At 40.2% G+C, this 18,483-nt stretch overlaps 1 protein-coding gene across 3 annotated transcripts in view; it reads right to left on the bottom strand.

Moving 5' to 3' along the window:
* Positions 1 to 3,038: 3,038 nt before the first annotated feature.
* MSH3 (mutS homolog 3) overlaps positions 3,039 to 18,483 on the bottom strand; it is a 227,530-nt gene continuing 212,085 nt past the window's right edge. The window contains exons 22-25 of one of the 3 annotated variants that reach the window (XM_030927020.1): positions 17,051 to 17,198; positions 9,217 to 9,279; positions 8,167 to 8,335; positions 3,039 to 5,742 (exon numbers count right to left, since the gene is read on the bottom strand). In XM_030927020.1, the coding sequence (XP_030782880.1) occupies positions 5,631 to 5,742; positions 8,167 to 8,335; positions 9,217 to 9,279; positions 17,051 to 17,198 (492 nt within the window). In that variant the 3' untranslated portion in view covers positions 3,039 to 5,630. The remainder of the gene's footprint in view (positions 5,743 to 8,166; positions 8,336 to 9,216; positions 9,280 to 17,050; positions 17,199 to 18,483) is intronic. The other 2 variants (XM_010386022.2, XR_004056310.1) reach the window with 2 other exon arrangements.

An 18,483-nucleotide genomic window follows, 5' to 3' on the forward strand; every position in this document is an offset into this window, starting at 1 on the left:
TTGCCAGTGGTTTGGGGTGAGTGGGATGCACAGACAGAACAGAGGATTTTTAGGGCAGTAAAACTATTCTGTATGATACTATAATGGTGGTTACATGTCATTAGAAATCTGTCCAAAACCATAGAATATACCACATCAAGAGTGAGCTCCAATGTAAATTACAAACTCTGGGTGATAGTGTGACAATGTAGGTTCACCAGCCGTAACAAACGTGCCACCATGGCGCAGGATGTCAATAGTGAGGGAGGTGGTGTGTTTGGGCAGAGAGTATGTGGGACCTCTCTGAACTTTCCACTCAATTTTGTGTTGAATCTAAAATTGCTCTAAAAAATAGACTATTTAAAAAATAATAATGAAGCTCCCTAGACCCCACATCAGATGCAGTAAATCAGATAGAATCTTAAAGAGCAGTCATGAACCAAGAAATATGATTTTTAACAAATTTCTTTGGAAACCAGATCACTGGCCCTGTGAGGAAGGAAAAGGTGAGAGAACATGATGCAGAGATGACAGAAATTAACACTGGTATTGCTGTGTCTCAACTTCAGAGATTCAGATTCAGTAGCTTTAAGGTGGGGCCTAGAAATCTGCATTTAAGAAACTCCTTTGGTCCTTCTGATAGAGGGCAAGACATTCCTACCTCCAAAAGCGAGCTTTCTGGAAGTAGGATTAAGAATAAGGGGCTTGAAGCTGAAAAACAGGTGAAGATGGCAAACAGTATTTCTCTTCTGATGTGAAAACAAAATACCCTTTTGTCAAAAAAGAAAAAAAAGATAGCCAAAGGCAATGAAGAGAGGATCTGAGCAAAGGACAAAAGAACTAGAGGCAATTCCTCCTCCTGAGGAGTAATTATTTCCGCAGGCAGACAGTCTTGCCATGTGTCTCACAAAGTATGTAGGTGCACATTCCTCACCATGATTTCATGGAGACAAGGCAGATGACATGTTATCTTCAGGGATTTAGCCTCAAGAACAGATTAAGTAGTAAAGCTCTAACACACCAATTAGCAGAGCTGTAGCCTCTAAATGCCACAATACAAAGCACTTATCAAGAACAGGCAAAAACAACTGGCAGGTGTTTGGGGGGAAAACTGGTTCATCCAATAGGTAAGAAAAAAATGATTTTTTTTTTAGATGACATTCAAAATGTAGCAAGTCAGTAACTGTGTCTATGGAATAGCACCTATAATTGGGGTAACTGTATAAGTTATTATCCAAAACAGGACACTTCTGAGTTAAAGAGGCTTTTTAATAATTATGCCAGCAAAACAGGTATAGAATAGGACTTCCCAAGTAAACCAGAATGAATGGCTCTTAAACTGTGGTACTTCCCTGGATATTAATAAACCAAATAATCATGATATATAATAACTACAATGTTCCACAGAGGAATTGGCCTTAATTACAAAGTTAGAAACCACAGATGGTGGTACTACAAGTTCTTTTCTCTCTCCACCCATATCCTTGGTGTGAAACATCAAATAGCCCTTTTATTACTACAAAGCACAGCAGTAATGAATATTGATCTCAGAACTCAATAAAGGTCACCATTAATTTACAAAACATTTTGGATTCAGTCACCATTAATTTACAGAACATTTTGGATTCACTCTGGCATTCATGCAGTGCGCAGTGTTTCACCAGCCCCATCACCATCACCATGATGACAACAGGCACAAACTTGGACAAATGGTCTGAAAAAGTTTTTATTTTTTTCTAAAGATACAGCACACTTCTGTACGGATCTTGAATCCCTAGTGAAATGGTGCCTTCATTATGAAAAGAAACATCTTTTCATTGGGTTTCTAAGCTGAAGGAGTTTGGTTTTTCTTTTCCATTTGAACAAATATTAATTAGGGTCTATAGTATGCCATGCTCTGCCCTAAGTGACAGACAAAGCAGAGGACAAACAGACCAAATGATTGTCAACTCAATTAAAAATATTGTTTAGTCATTTGTCATCTTTGAGACTAATGGTTCACAAACCTGACTGCACATCTGAATTACTAGGGGAGCTTTTCAAAAAACATTATGCCTCGTCACATAAAAACCTGTACACAAATATTCATGGTAGCATTACTCATAATAGCTAGCAATAGAAACAATCCAAATGTGTGTCAACTAATGAAGGGATAAATTAAAATGTAAGATATACATAAAATGGAATACTTTTTACCAGTTAAAGAGAATGAAGTTCTGATACACAGATGAATCTTGCATCTAAGTGAAAAAAAACAGACACAAAAGACCACATATTCTATGGTTCCATTCATAGGAAATGTCCAAAATAGACAAATCTATAGAGACAGAATGAAGATTAGGGGTTGTCCAGGGCTGAGGATCTTGGGGAGGAAAGGAGACTGACAGTTACTAGGTACAGGGTTTCTTTTTAGGGTGGTAAGAATGTTCTAAAATTGATTGTAGTGACAGTTGTACAAGCTTGTGAATACACAAAAACCCACTGAATTATTCACTCTAAATAAACTGTGCTGTATGTTAACTATGTCAATAAAGCTGATAAAAGAATACTAAGCTGGGATCTCAGTCCAGAAGACTATGATTCAAATGGGAATCATTTGATTTTCATATTCAGCACTGAGAAATATTGAGACAAACTGAGTAACTCAAATGCTTAGGTTTTTACATTTTTTTTCCTTTAAATTTTTTTTTGGAGACGGAGTCTTGCTCTGTCACCCAGGGTGGAGCACAGTAGAATGACCTTTGCTCACTGCAAACTCTGCCTTCAGGGTTCAAGCAATTCTCCTGCCTCAGCCTCCTGAGTAGCTGGGACTACAGGTACCCGCCACCACATCTGGCTAATTTTTTGTATTTTAGTAGAGACGGGGTTTCACCGTGTTGCCCATGCTGGTCTTGAACTCCTGAGCTCAGGCAATGTGCCTGCCTCGACCTCCCAAAGTGCTAGGATTACAGGTGTGAGCAACCACACCCAGCCTTTAAATTTATTTTTAACTTATAAAATTTAACTTTAAAAACTCATTTTTCCTTTCTCTTTTTAAATTATAAATTACAGTCCCATGAATTTTCAAATATTATTATACTAGTTCTATAATAAGAATATTTTAAAAACTATATAGAATAGACAGCACTGAGGAGAGATGAAGCAACAGAAAGGTCAAAGTTGAAACTTGTTAAAATGTGTTTGGCTTTTTTTCCCCTAAGGTTGGAATTATTAAACTGGTCTGACTTTAGAAGGTTTTCGAGGAATTGGTGTGTGTTATTGCAGAATCACTAGCTCTTAATTTGTAATGTGATGGCTAAAAACAGACAAGTCACTTAAAGGAATACATCATATTCAAAAGTTGCTTTCCCTGACATTTGGCCACCAGTCAGCCCCATCTCCCCCAGTCTCCATCTGAAGTATGCTCATGCCTGTGCAATACCAGAGGGAATCTGAAGGGCCCCTGCCATGCACCAGCAGCCCTATTCTCACCTGTGTGGTTATATCTAACCTTAGAATTGCAGCCCCAAGATAGTCATCTGAAATACAAACACAATTGTTTGCAACTTTCTGCCTACCTCCCCATGGCATTTATGCAGTCTTTATGACTGGGATTTGGCCTCAACGTTTCCTCCAATATCTCAGTAACCCAGCTGGGGATGAGCCTCACTTAGAAATGCAGTTCAGCTGTGCTGATCTCTTCCCCAGCTGAGAGGAGGCCTGCGCTCCCGCAAGCTGGCGGCCTGGCTGGCGTCCTGCTCATGCTGGAGAATCTACCCTGTAAAGTTCTGCGCTGTCAGCTGCCAGACACTGTGTGCTGCCACTGCCAGGACACAATGCTCCTGGAACCCCTACCTGCTTCAGTGTTGATGCTGGCCTGGACCAAGCAAGAGGGAGAGGTGGCGCCAGATGTCCACCTGGACATTACCAGTGATTGCTGGTCCCTGCAGCTCCCTCTGGCATGGGCATCACATTCCTGGAGTCATCTCCTTTTCTCCCTGTGAGGTAGGTTACAGCACTATCTTTGAAATCTTGTTAGAAAGAATATAAGACATTTACAGTTATATAGAGTACTGAAACAATTTTGTTATTTTTAAAAGTTAAAGCATACATTCCAACTCTATTTTGACAGTTTTGAGAATTTGACTATACATTAGTATTTCTGGAGGGGTGGTAGAATCAATCAAATTACATCATACTCTAACTCCAATAAGGTTGGGAGTCTGATAGCTAAAAAGTGACTGACTCAAAAGTGAAGCCACAACCTGGGGACACTGTATTGACTCCTGTGTCTGGGGTCATTGCTGGGATCACTGAAGGTAATAATCCAGAAGAAGGAATTAAAAATATGTCCATCAAATGTGGGGAAGACATTTAACTGAGCAGAAATAATAAGAGAGGAAAATAGGATGGAGAGCTTTTGTGCAAGATCATATATTTAGAAACAAAAAGAACACATGGATCTGGGAAGCCAGATTGTAAGTGCTGTAAAAAACCCAGGGACACATGTGAGCACGTGTTACCCTAAATTTGCAGGAAGGGAGCACTGTTATGAATCAGCTAAGCTGTAAGGCTCATTACTGGGAAGATCATACACTTGATACGTTGATGAACAGCAAGGTCCTAAATGAACAAGTTCACTTCTATGTATAGCGCTGATCAAAGCGGTAACCTTAATTTCATAACTACACCTAAAAAAATGACAATTTCCAAACACTTGAAAATTGAAAATTCAATGGGACATACCATCATCTATAGCAAGCATTCATTAAATATTTATTACTCAAACAAATGACAAATAATTTCATCCAACAGTCTTTAAACTGCTTAATCCTGTGACAATATTTAATATTTTAAATTTCATGACCTTATTCTTTCTGTGCTCTAGTTTTTAAAAGCTTGATAATTCTATTTCTTTTCTCTTTTTTTTTTTTTGAGATGGAATCTTGCTGTATTGCCCAGGCTGGAGTGCAGTCACGTGATCTCAGCTTACTGCAATCTCCACCTCCCAGGTTCAAGGGATTCTCCTGCCTCAGCCTCCCGAGTAGCTGGGACTACAGGCGTGCGCCACCATGCCCGACTAATTTTTTTGTATTTTTAGTAGAGATGGGGTTTTGCCATGTTGGCCAGGCTGGTCTTGAACTCACGACCTCAGGTGATCTGCCCGCCTTGGCCTCCCAAAGTGCTGGGATTACAGGTGTGAGCCACCATGCCTGGCCAATTCTTTCTATTTCTTATAAATTCTTATGGTCTTGGTGGATAAACTGGTTGCCTAATAAAATTATTTTAGTTCAAATGGAGAGATTCCTGCCAGATTCACCCAGCTGCCAACTATCTGAACTGAAACAAATAAAAATATGAAGTAAATTTTTATATCACCCTCCAAAAGCTTGGGAATTATATTCTGCCACTTAAGGCTTTACTGGACTTACTGTCCATGAAATTTTCTAATTACAAAGTGGAAGTCTATTGAAGAGTGTTTATACTTAGAAAAGTTAGGAAGACAGGAACCTGAAAAAGACTGTCTTCAGAAAAACCTCTCTGTTTCCAGTAGGAATATACCATGGTCATAATTTTATGCTCACATGTCACACAAACATAGGCTGTTACTGGAGAGTTATTTTGTACAGTTGGTATTTTTAATTCTCCATTTTTTGTTCACAAATGTAGTCTTAATGAGGAGGAGAAGTCTGTGTTTCTTCCATTTCGAACTCCTCTGTCCACTTCTGCAGGTCTTGTGCATTATGCATCGTCCATAACTTTGCAAAATACTTGAGTCTTTTCCTGGAGAAAAATAAAATACTACTTATTTAATAAATGAAACTGCTGGGAGACAATACATCTCATCGGAAGCTATGAAAAGTCTGCAACATTTGAATACCGGGCAGGCTCTATAGTTAGGAAGCTGTGTCAGTGTCACCCTTCTGGTGAAAGGAGCTTTCAGAGCTGCTACGATAATCAAAGGACCCAGGTTACCAATTGCCACTATTGCCTTTGTGCTTTCTCCTAAAATCCTTACCCCTGCCAGCCCCAGAGGGGAGAGCCTGACCTCCTCCTCCTTCAAACTCTGCTAGAGGCTGGTGGTGTGTGCTTATTTGCACCTGGAGACAAGAAACTCCTGTGAAGCGTTCCCAGGATGAAAGTAACACCAACCGAAGACAATGAAGCTAATTAAAGAGTAAAACGCCAGCGTAACACAGACTTACTTTTTTTTTTCCTGCAGAATAGCAACCCAATTGAGTATTTAGGGTATGGAGCTAGAGTATCTGAGTTCCAATTACTGCTCCACCATCAACGAGCTGTGTGACTCTGGGTCAGTGTCCTGTCCTTCCTGGCCTCACTTTCCCCAACTAGACCATGAGGATAAGGCTGCCATAAGCATGAAATGAGATAATGTATGTAAAGCGATGAGAAGAGTAGCTGGCACAGTGTCTAGGCTGCTGCAAATGACTGCTCAGAATGGTTTCTACACACAGTAACCATCCAATAAATAGCAACTATTATAACAAATCCACACTAAGGCCCAAGATTCAGTTTGATTTCTTTGATCTGGCCAAAGGAATTGATGTGATAAGCACTTTTAGAAAAAAGGTAAAATAACAAATACAGTATCTTGATAAATGATCAGATTCTATCCCAATGCAACATCTTCTAATAATTCTCTCATCTTGTCAAGATAACTTCATAGATTTCAAAATGTCACTTACTAGTTGGAAGAGTTATGAGTAATCTGTGAATGTTTTTGCTCTTGCTTTGTAGGCTATATAGCAGAAACAAGAATATATGAAAATATAGAAATTGCCATATTTTATTGCTATCTTGCATATATTTCTATAGCAAATTTAGAAACTGACACAGTTTATTGCTATCTTGTATATATATATCCTTTGTAGTAAAGCTTTATTCTAGGTTTTTTTCAGAGAAAAAGAACAATAATAATATGGCAACTAAAGAGAGTTTAATTTGTCTCTGCACTTTGCAGAGGAAGAGGGCTAACTTTATTTTTAAATTCTCATAGATAATTTTCCCTCAGGAAAAATTTTATATTAATCTGGCTTGTAACAGAAATAGGCTGAAACTGATTATGCCACTTTGCTTCTGTTTTGGCATTGTGATTTGGAAATGAGCCAGAAAAGAGTGTCACTAGAGGAGGCTGTGTGCCATTTGTAGAGCCCAGCACTCTGGGCTTGGTCAACTACAGTACACCAAAGTGGAGGAGTGCAAGGCGGAAGCACAGGAGGAGGTAGAGAAAGAGAAGTTAATTGCACTACTGTAAACAAGCTAGCAACTGTTTCTTTAGCTAGTATGATAGGCATTGCTATTTCAATATTGAAATTTGGTAATCCCAGAATTATTACCAAATATTAAAGAATATTCTTGGAGTATAACATAGGGACCACCAGTAGCCAGCCAAGATTTTCTATTCAGTTGACAATCTGTTCATCATGGTCATATGGTTATCAACCAGGGTACTAATGTACCCAGCACATCAGGCTCCCCAAGTATGGCAGGGGTGGGGCAGTAGGTGGATGGGGAGCTTATGTTCAAAATTTTATATTTGGGAAACAAAAGGGTGTAATTTACGAATATATTTCCCTAGGAATATCTTTCTTTCAAAGTGGATCTCAGGTTTACATTGATTTAATTTATGTACTGACTACATACTAGCTGGATAGCAAGGGTAAAGGTGGAAAGTATTCCCATAAGCATTTAAAGTGACAGAAGCCTGTTTAGAATGAAAAATTTGTCACAGTCTACAAAATAAGTGACATGTGGATACTGACTATGATTGCCTGTTACGTAGTACTATTTCATTAATATTTTGATAGAATTTCTGGATGTAATTGTTGCATATCTGAATAAAATCTATGAATAAAATAAATTTTCTGTAGGTTCTCAATATCTTCAGTAACCTTTGGCATAATAGAATCTTTAAAGTAACTAATGTGGCACATATTAAGGAGTTAACTTAATTCTTTATAAAAATGACTGAAAAACCAATTTAGCAACTTAATGATCTAATGAAGATGCACTGAATTCACCTGAGCTTTGCAAGAGCTGTTTTCACTGCATCATAATTAAATGGTTCAGAACATATGAAGAGGTGCTTAAAAGTAGATCTGATGTTCATTTTTAGGACACTCCTCTTTCTTGGACAACTTAGAAGGTTTCATTACAAATGAAAAAATGCAGCATAATCACTCTGACCTTTTCGTATTTATTAATCCTTCCAGCTCTTTTGACTTGTGAGCTGCTTTCTTCAAAATTTCTCCAGGAACATCTGCTAGTTTAGCCACATTTAATCCATAACTCCTTGCTGCAATTCCTCTAGTTATTTGGTAAAGGAAGGTGACAAAATCAGGGACTTGTTCTTCGCCTGTGAAATAAAGAAAGGAGATCAAATCCGTGCCTGAATGCTGAAATAAATTATAGGATTAAAAAGGACATGTACATTCTCATAACTTTATTAAATCATACAATCTGAAATCACTATTCCTACTTGCCTGTTAGATCCATTTATTAATTTGATATGTCAAGAAAAGGGTAAATACTGTTTTGAAACTGCTGTGTGCATATAGGACCTTTTAGCTCACTTAAAATAGTTTTCAAAAATGATTCATTGCAAATTTGAACTGAACATCTATATTAAAAAGAGAATGATTTTATTTATTTACTTTTTTAGAGATAGGGTCTCGCTCTATCACCTAGGCTGGAGTGCAGTGGCGTGATCATACCTTACTGTAACATCAAACTCCTGGGCTCAAGTAATCCTCCTGCCTAGCCTCCTAAGTAGCTAGGACTACAGGTTCATGCCACCACACTCGGCTAATTTTTAAATATTTTTTGTAGAGATCGGGTCTTGCTATGTTGCACAGGCTGGTCTTGAACTCCTGGCTTTAAACAATCCTCCCTCCTCGGCCTCTCAAAGTGTTGGGATTACAGGCGTGAGCCACTGCGCCGGGATGAGAATGATCTTAGTATGTGGTTGATACAATATAATTTCTCCTTTTTATGTTTCTGAGACAGGGTCTATCTTGCTTGCCCAAGCTGGAGTTCAGTGGCACAATCTCAGCTCACTGGCAGTCTCAACCTTCCAGGTTCAAGGTGATTATCCCATTTCAGCCTCCAGAGTAGCTGAAACTACAGGTGCATACTACCATGCCTAGCTAATTTTTTTTTTTTTTTTTTTTAAGAGATGGGGTTTTGCCATGTTGCCCAGGCTGCTCTCAAACTTCTGGGCACAAGTGGTCCGCTCACCTCGGCCTCCCAAAGTGCTGGGATTACAGGCATGAACCACAGTGCCAGGCCTATAATTTCTCCCTTAAAAACAGATAAGAAAATATTACATGTTGGTCAGTTTAAATAACAGGATTGAAATGTTCTGGTTTATTAAATACTCAGTTTAACTAAGAGCTATACATACTGGATTCTGTTCAGTACCACCCAGATCCCTCTTAAGACTAAAGAGTTTATTCCCTCAGCTGTCAGACAGATTGTTGGCCTGCAACCCTTGACTGTTTGCCTTCTTTGGAAATTGTTGCAGCTGAAGGGAGGGCTTCACCCAAGACCACACCTCGCTTTGGGGCAGCCTGCAGCCAGTGACTGGTTGTTGTAGGTAGCCTCGAAGATGGCCACCAAAGACCTCTGCCTGCTGGTGTTCACGTGCTTGTGTCATTCCCAACCAGTGACTCACTTCTAATGAACAGAATATGGCAAAAGTGATGAGATATCACTGCAGAGATTAGGTTACAGAAAGACTGTGGCTTCTGACTTGGGTACGCTCACTTTGTTGCCTGCCTGCTCTGAGGGAAGCCAGCCGCCATGTTGTGGGCTGTCTATGGAGCTGCTCACATGGACAAAACTGATGTCTCCCACCAACAGTCGGCGAGAGCCTGAGGCATGCCAACAGCAGCATGAGTAGGCTTGGAAGCAGATATTGGGAGGCTTGGCAAGAGCCACGTGTGGGCTGGGAAGCCTTGACATGGCTGTTGCCCTGATCAGTGACTGACTGTAGCCCTGTGAGGAACCGAACTAGAGGATCTCTCATAGGGCTACAGTGTTCAGCCTTAGAGGTGTGGTTAAGTTGCCCCTGGACTCCTGACTCACAGAAACTATGAGGTAATAAATGTTCTAAGCTGCTATGCTTTGGGGGGTAATCTGTTGCACACTGTTTGCAAATTACCCCAAACTAATAAAGAAAACTAATAAAGGTATAGAGGTCTATCCTCCTCACCCCAAGTTGAGGTAACTGTGAAGGACGATTCTAGCCTCAGAGTTCTCTGCAGGGCTGGCTGAAGCCTTTTGACTATAACACAGCCCAGCACTCCCAGTGAACCTCCTGAATGCAAATCTCAGAATCTGCTTCCTAGAGGACCCAGCCTGTCATATATACATACACATGAACTTAAAACTTTGAAAGAACTGGGATATAATGAAGTACAATAATTATAATAAACCACTGCATGTAGTTTAAGCTAAAGCAGCTCAGGATATTATGTAACTTTTATTATGAAATTCAATATAATTGTGCTGCAAAATGTGCACTGTGCTGCAAAAATGTCCAAGGTGGGCCAGAGTTACAAAGATTTCTATAATCCTAGTATACTTATGAGTTTATAAAGAGCTTTTTCTCAACCATTATTTCATTTGAGAGATGTGTATGCTTTTCTTCTTTTATCAGTGAAAATTTAAAAAGCCAAAGACTGAACACAACAGAGAAAAAGGACAATGGATTTTTCCTGGCCCTCCTATAAGAATTCGGCAGCAGACAGATAAGAGCTTTCCAAGGGTGGGTGCTGAAGTAGGAGGTGGAAAGAACACCAACTCACTCAGAAACACAGACCCAAATTTCCGTTACAAGGCACCGAGAGTACCTTTTGCCCCCAAATGAAAGTTGAGGAACACAGGTGCGGAAGTAGGTGGGAACAGATTAGGGAAGACGCAGCTAGAACCCAGTGCCTGCAAACCTGGATAACTTTTTGTTACTTTTCAAAGTTCACAAGACTAAGACTGAAGTGAAAAGCAATAGGCAATCAAAAAAGCCATTTCTTATCTTTAAGACAGAAAAATAGTTTATCACTTCAACTGTGTTAGTCCTAACTGATCTCCCTGTCTCCAGTTCTCCAATATAATCTAGACCCCATGCTGACCTTTCTAAACAAGATTCATTCATCTGTCTGTCTGTCCATCTATCCATCCAGCTAGCCATCAGTATTTTCTGAGAGCCTAATAAATGCCATAAAATCCCCCTACCTAAAAATTTGTAATTTTTTTTTTTTTTTTTTTTTTTTGAGACGTTGTTTCGCTCTTGTTGCTTAGGCTGGAGTGCAATGGCATGATCTCGGCTCACCGCAACCTCTGCCTCCCGGGTTCAAGTGATTCTCCTGCCTCAGCCTCCTGAGTAGCTGGGATTACAGGCATGCACCACCACATCCGGCTAAATTTTGTATTTTTAGTAGAGACAGGGTTTCTCCATGTTGGTCAGGCTGGTCTCGAACTCCCGACCTCAGGTGATCTGACCACACTTTGGCCTCCCAAAGTGCTGAGATTACAGGCATGAGCCACCGTGCCTGGCCTATAGATGACTTTTAATTTTTTTTTGTTTTTATGCAAATTGTGTATGTGTATATATATATATATATGTAGACATATATAGAGAGTGCATGAGAGATAGTTGTAACAATGTTCTTATATAATGTATAATATAGCTACAAAATATAGCTAACTTACATAAAATATTTCACTGCTCTGAATACCTTGTTAACATACAAACAGTTGCTGAGTGTGTCATTATATGCTGGTCTCCACTTTACATTATGGTAGTTCTCACACCTTCAAGGTAAAGAACGTGACCACTCTTCCATAATCACCTGGGGGATCTCTTTTTGTAATTATGTACTCCTTTACCCTCTGTGCGGGAGAGGGGCTTGGGGTGCTGGTGGGATGGAAATATGGAGTCAGAAAAAGCCATATGGGAGAGAATAAAACTTGTTTTATGAGTAAAACTCTGTTTCTTTACAGGTTCACAGCAAAAGTTCTTGATGAGGAAGTAATTACTTACAAGCTATGGCCATTTCTTAAATGGACATTATTAAAATGTTTACCTGGCACTGCTTTGAGTCAGTGGAAGTAATAATTCATGTTTCTGTTTATTATAGGGAAACTTAGCAAGATTTATATTTAAGCCAAACTTCTCTGAGCACTTATTCAAGAGATGTGTGCTGACAAAGAATTTCTGAAGTTGCTTTTAGAACAGATTCATAAAAATTTAGGGGTTAGTGAAGTTAGGTGACTTGTCCAAGATCATACAGATTGGAATATATTAAAATACAGGTTTCTTAACTATTTGTCCATTGTTTTACCTATCACATTATGGGAAATAGAGTATTTTAGAAGCCATCCAAAAGACCTGTGGGGCATTTTACTGATGACCTATGCAATGGCCTCTACCTCACATAGAAGAGGAGAAGTTGGGGGAGAGGTAATGGAAGAAGCACAGATACAGCCAGGAACAATACTGGAAGGCAGCAGGCAGTGGAGCACTGCTTCAAAATTCTGAGTGAGATGGTTTTCAATCTAAAATTCTAATCCTGGCTGAACTATAAATTCGAACATGGAAGCTATATATATTTTTTAAACTTTTAAGTTCAGGGGTACATATGCAGGTTTGTTATAGAGGTAAACTTGTGTCACAGAGGTTTGCTGTACTGATTATTTAATCCCCCAGGTATTAAGCCTTGTATAGATTAGTTATTTTTCCTTACCCTCTCCCTCCTCCCACCCTCCCCTGTCTAGTAGGCCCCAGTGTGTGTTGTTCCCCTCTACGTTTCCATGTGTTTTCATCATTTAGCTCCCACTTATAAGTGAAAACATGCAATACTTGGTTTTCTGTTCCTGCGTTAGTTTGCTAAGGAAAATGGCCTCCAGCTTCATCCATATTCCTGCAAAGGACATGATCTTATTCTTTTTTATGGCTGGATAGTATTCCATGGTGTATTTGTACCACATTTTCTTTTTTTTTTTTTTTTTTTGAGACAGAGTCTCGCTCTCTCGCCCAGGCTGGAGTACAGTGGCCGGACCCCAGCTCACTGCAAGCTCCGCCTCCCGGGTTTACGCCATTCTCCTGCCTCAGCCTCCCGAGTAGCTGGGACCACAGGCGCCCGCCACCTCGCCCGGCTAGTTTTTTGTATTTTTAGTAGAGACGGGGTTTCACCGTGCTAGCCAGGATGGTCTCGATCTCCTGACCTCGTGATCCGCCCGTCTCGGCCTCCCAAAGTGCTGGGATTACAGGCTTGAGCCACCGCGCCCGGCCGTGTACCACATTTTCTTTAACCAGTCTACCGTTGATGGGCATTTAGGTTGATTCCATGTCTTGCTACTGTGAATAGTGCTGTGATGAACATACATGTGCATGTGTCTTTATGACACAACAATTTATATTTCTCTGGGTATATAAATTGTAATAGGATTGCTATTACAGTAATAGGATTGCTGGGTTGAATGGTAATTCTGTTTTTAGGTCTTTGAGGAATCAACACATTGTCTTCCACAATGGTTGAACTAATTTACACTCTCACCCAGTGTATAAGCATTCCTTTTTCTCCACAACCTCACCAGCACCTGTTATTTTTTGACTTTTTAATAATAGCTAGTCTGGGCTGGGCGTGGTGGCTCAAGCTTGTAATCCCAGCACTTTGGGAGGCCAAGACGGGCGGATCACGAGGTCAGGAGATCGAGACCATTCTGGCTAACATGGTGAAATCCCGTCTCTACTAAAAAAATACAAAAAACTAGCCATGTGAGGTGGCGGGCGCCTGTAGTCCCAGCTACTCGGGAAGCTGAGGCAGGAGAATGGCCTAAACCCAGGAGGCGGAGCTTGCAGTGAGCTGAGATCCGGCCACTGCACTCCAGCCTGGGCGACAGAGCGAGACTCCGTCTCAAAAAAAAAAAAAAAAAAAAAAAATAGCTAGTCTGACTGGTGTGAGAAGGCATCTCATTGTGGTTTTGATTTGCATTTCTCTAATAATCAGTGATGTTTTGCTTTTACAATCTGGACACAGGAATGGGCAAAGATTTCATGACTAAGAGGCCAAAAGCAATTGCAACAAAAGCAAAAACTGACACATGGGACCTAATTAAACTACAGAGCTTTTGCACAGCAAAAGAAACTATGAACAGGGTAAACAGGCAACGTACAAAATGGGAGAAAATGTTTGCAAACTATGCATCCGACAAAGATCTAATATCCAGCATCTACAAGGAACTTACATACATTTATAAGAAAAAACCAAACCCATTAAAAAGTAGGCAAAAGATATGAACAGATACTTTTCAAAAGACAACAAACACATGGCCAACAAGCGTGTGAAACATTTTCATTCATGAAAAATCTCAAAACTTTTACCTCCTTTAGTTGATATTAGTAGTAGCCTAATTCAACATTTATCCCACCCCTAAGAAAACCTTGGTTTTATAAGGAATTAACTCCCTAATCATTTAACTCAGGGGACTGGGTCTTCAAAGCCAGCTCCAGAAGTGGATCCTGATTCACCTAAGCCCATCAAAGTTGCCCCTGCCATCCTCTGCTAAGGAGTGGTTTAGGAAGGAGCCTGTTACTCAATTCTGAAAATGCGATGAGGCAATCGTGAGATACTGGAAGGCATCTGAGAAAAAGTTCCCTTGTTCTAAGAAAGAGTTAATAGGAAATGCTTGTCTCTTTTCTTCCTTTGGACATTCTGGACATGATGCCAGGAAGGGCTGCAGTCATTGTCACTAGCCTGGTGATAAAATCAGCCAGGCAGGAAGACAGAACCTGGGAACTGCAAAAAGGAGGCGCTGAAGCCCACTCTTCCTCTGGAGTTCATGGAACATGGGATTATACATACTGCATCCTTTTGTCTGAGCCACTGTGAGACCGAGTGTTTTGTTCCTTGAAATCACATGCTTAGAAGAGGGGTAAGGGAACTCCTAGGATGCCGGCAAGGCAGGCTCGGGATGACAGCTGCACAGCAGGCCCAGACAGCAGCCAGTTCAGATGAGCAGGAGGACAAAGGGCTACAGGAGGAAGGGCCCCAGTGGGACAAATGGGAACCAGTAGGCTCAGTTGTGTGGAAAAACATCTAGAGAGGCATTTTACAAGGCTATTGGAGGGTACAGGAAGATTCAGCTATAGACTCAAAAACAAAACAAAACAAAATGAAAAAATAAGGGCAGTCAATTCTTATTTTTGAGAAAATAGAAAACATTGTAAAAGAAATGTACTTGTCTCATACTTGGCTCATCAGTAAGCAATACTTAGCATGGAAGTATCGTTAATGAAAATAACAAATATGAATGACATACAATAAATGTGAAATGACTACACTGGAAGGACAGAGGAAGGGAAAACTGAAGATTCTCAATTAACACAATGACAATTGTCAACTTCATGAATCAAGGGACAGGAAAATATGCATATTACTTAGAAATACAACAGAAATGGGGAAAAGTGTTGAAAGTAGTTGCCTTGGGACTAGGATGGGGAAGGACAAGGACTGAAGGGATGGAAGCTTGTCAGGTAGAGCCTTTTAGCACCACTGAATTTTAAAAATTACGTTCACTGATAAAAATTAAAATCAGCCAGGCAAGGTAGCTCATCCCCATAATCCCAGCACTTTGGGAGGCCAAGGCAGGAGGATCACTTGAGTTCAAGAGTTTGAGACTAGCCTGGGCATCATAGTGAGAGCCTGTCTCTACAAAACATACAAAGATCAGCCAGGCATGGTGGTGTGCACCTGTAGTCCCAGCTACTGGGGAGGCTGACATGGGAGGATCACCTGGGCCTGGGAGGTTGTGGCTGCAGTGAGCTGTGATCGTGCCACTGCACTCCAGCCTGGATGACAGTGATGCCCCATCTGAACAAAACACAAAAATTAAAATCAATAAATTAAAATGCCCAGAACATTTAAGGGAAAGGTACAATGCTCTGGGTTAGTTTTCAGTTCACATCAAATGCTTATTAGTGGCACTGACTCCTCCTCTTCCCTATTGGTGAACTCTATTCTCTTTGTCCCAAGGGTTTTAGCTTAAGTCTCCTCTTGTCACCCTAGTTGCAGATTAGTAGATACAAAACTACCTCCATGAGAGAATTTATGATGTGTTTTTCAAGACTGCATGGTAGTGAAAAGCAGGAACTGCCTAACATTACATTTATCTTAGGCCCAGTGCTTTGTTTTATTTGGGCCAGTTGCCTGATTTCTTTTTCAGGTCCATCCCTATTACTTTTCCAAAATAAAATTTGGACTCCGAGATATCTTGCATGATGGATTTTCCATTGTAGCATACCAACTGCGCAAACCACCACAGGTCTACAGGCTGGTAGCTTAAAACAATTACTACTGAACAGAAAAAAAAAATGCTAAAGTCTACTATATTACTTATGGCACTTAAATTTATTGCTGTTGGCTAATGGTGTTCTTTTTCATAAAATGTCTCATTTCTGTGACACCAGTAACTGGAAAGACTAGGAAAAATATTGTAGATTTCCTTCATAGCAGCTCCAGCAGAGGGGCACAGAAGAGTACCCAGAAGCAGAAGTGAATTCTAGGCTCATTTTAGCCCCCATCTAAGTGGTTGACATGGTCAAACCACTTTACCTGTCTGAGATTCAGTTTCCTTATAATATTAAAATAAAAACCTATGTCCAGTACAGTATATGGCCCTTAGTAAGTTAAATGATATTTTGGGGAAAATATTGGGCATTTTTAAAAGATGACTAATTATATTCTGCAGTTGACTGTCATCTATACTGAGATGAATCATGTAAGAGTACAAGGCACTAAGAGGAAAACCTAAGTGCCCCCTCCACCCACACCCTATTCCTGTAAAAAAAGAGAAAAGGGCTGCCACGACAAATGAGACAAGGAAGACCAGAGAAGGACTCAGAGATAGCATGGATAAATGTAAATTCTACTTGACCTAAAGCTTAGCAAAAATGAATCTTGACAAATGTTATTTATAGCTCACATTCACAGCTTTCATTATTAATAAGCAGTAAGTTCATGTTCCAACAAACTTTGAGTTATCAAACATGAAAACCAATATTTGTACCAACCGCAGGAATATTTCATACGTGGATCCAGTTTGCTTTCATCCTCACTGACCAAGAATCCCATGTGGTAATTCCCCACCTGGTGTGAGTAATTTTTTTCTAGCTCACAAACTGGCGGATAATGGGTGACAAACAGGGTTAAGGATTTCACCTAAAGCAATAAGACAGAATAAATGTTATTTCATTTTTAAATTTTATTGTAATTAAAATCTGTCTTCAACTTTCTTTGGAAAAATTTTAAATTTTCCTAAAAGTCACAAGAAAAATACAACGACCAACTATTATATACTCTTTATCTAGATAACCAATTGTTAATATTTTGCCATATTTCCCTTCTTCCTCCTCCTCCACAGACACAGACATTTTTTCCTGAACCATCTGAGAATTAGTTGCAGACATCATGACACTTCATACCTAAAGATTTAGGATTCTCTCTCTTTTTTTTTTTTTTGAGACGGAGTCTCGCTCTGTCACCCAGGTTGGAGTGCAGTGGCGCAATCTCGGCTCACTGCAAGCTCCGCCTCCCAGGTTCATGCCATTCTCCTGCCTCAGCCTCCCGAGTAGCTGGGACTACAGGCACCCGCCACCATGCCCAGCTACTTTCTTTTTTTTGTAGTAGAGACGGCGTTTCAATGTGTTAGCCAGGATAGTCTCGATCTCCTGACCTCGTGATCCACACGCCTCAGCCTCCCAAAATGCTGGGATTACAGGCGTGAGCCACTGCACCCGGCCAGAGATTCAATCTTCTGAGAACAAAACATCCTCCTATATAACTAGAATACAATTACTACACTCAAGAAATATATTACTATTATATAACATATACAGTTCCTAAATCTCCCTAATTCTCCCAACAATGTTTCTTTTTGTCTCTTTCCTTTTTTGTCTTTTATGACATAGACATTTTTGAAGTATCAAGTATCCTTTCCTACAGGAATAGAGTGTGGGTGGAGGGGGCACTTACGCTGTTTTGCATAATGTCTTTCAATTTGGACTCTGCTATTTCCTCCAAACATCATTGCCAATGAGGACTAAGCTCTGATTTTTTTTATCTTGCCCAAATTCCTACCTAAGGGGTCTGGGGATTCATGCCCTACAAACCATGGATTCTCATCAGATGGGTTTTATTTGACCCTATATATTGTGACTTGCTTTTCAATATGACTCCAGCACAACATTATGAGACACGGAAAAAATATTTAACCCCAAAATATACTTCCTTGCCACGCCTTGAAATTGCCCTGCGAAGTCTCTTGTGAGAAAAATCCACATTCTATACAGAATCCCCTTCCCCCTTTGTTTTCCTTCCTTTCCCGATCCACCAGATAATCAACTAAAAGCCAGGCACCCTTTTAGGTCTGATAAGAAACATTTTACAACCTGCTCTCTCTGTGAAGTGTGTTATCTGAGAGCTTCCTCTGCACAATAAAACTTGG

This window comes from Rhinopithecus roxellana, chromosome 3 (genome assembly GCF_007565055.1).
Source record: "Rhinopithecus roxellana isolate Shanxi Qingling chromosome 3, ASM756505v1, whole genome shotgun sequence".
NCBI lineage: Eukaryota > Metazoa > Chordata > Mammalia > Primates > Cercopithecidae > Rhinopithecus > Rhinopithecus roxellana.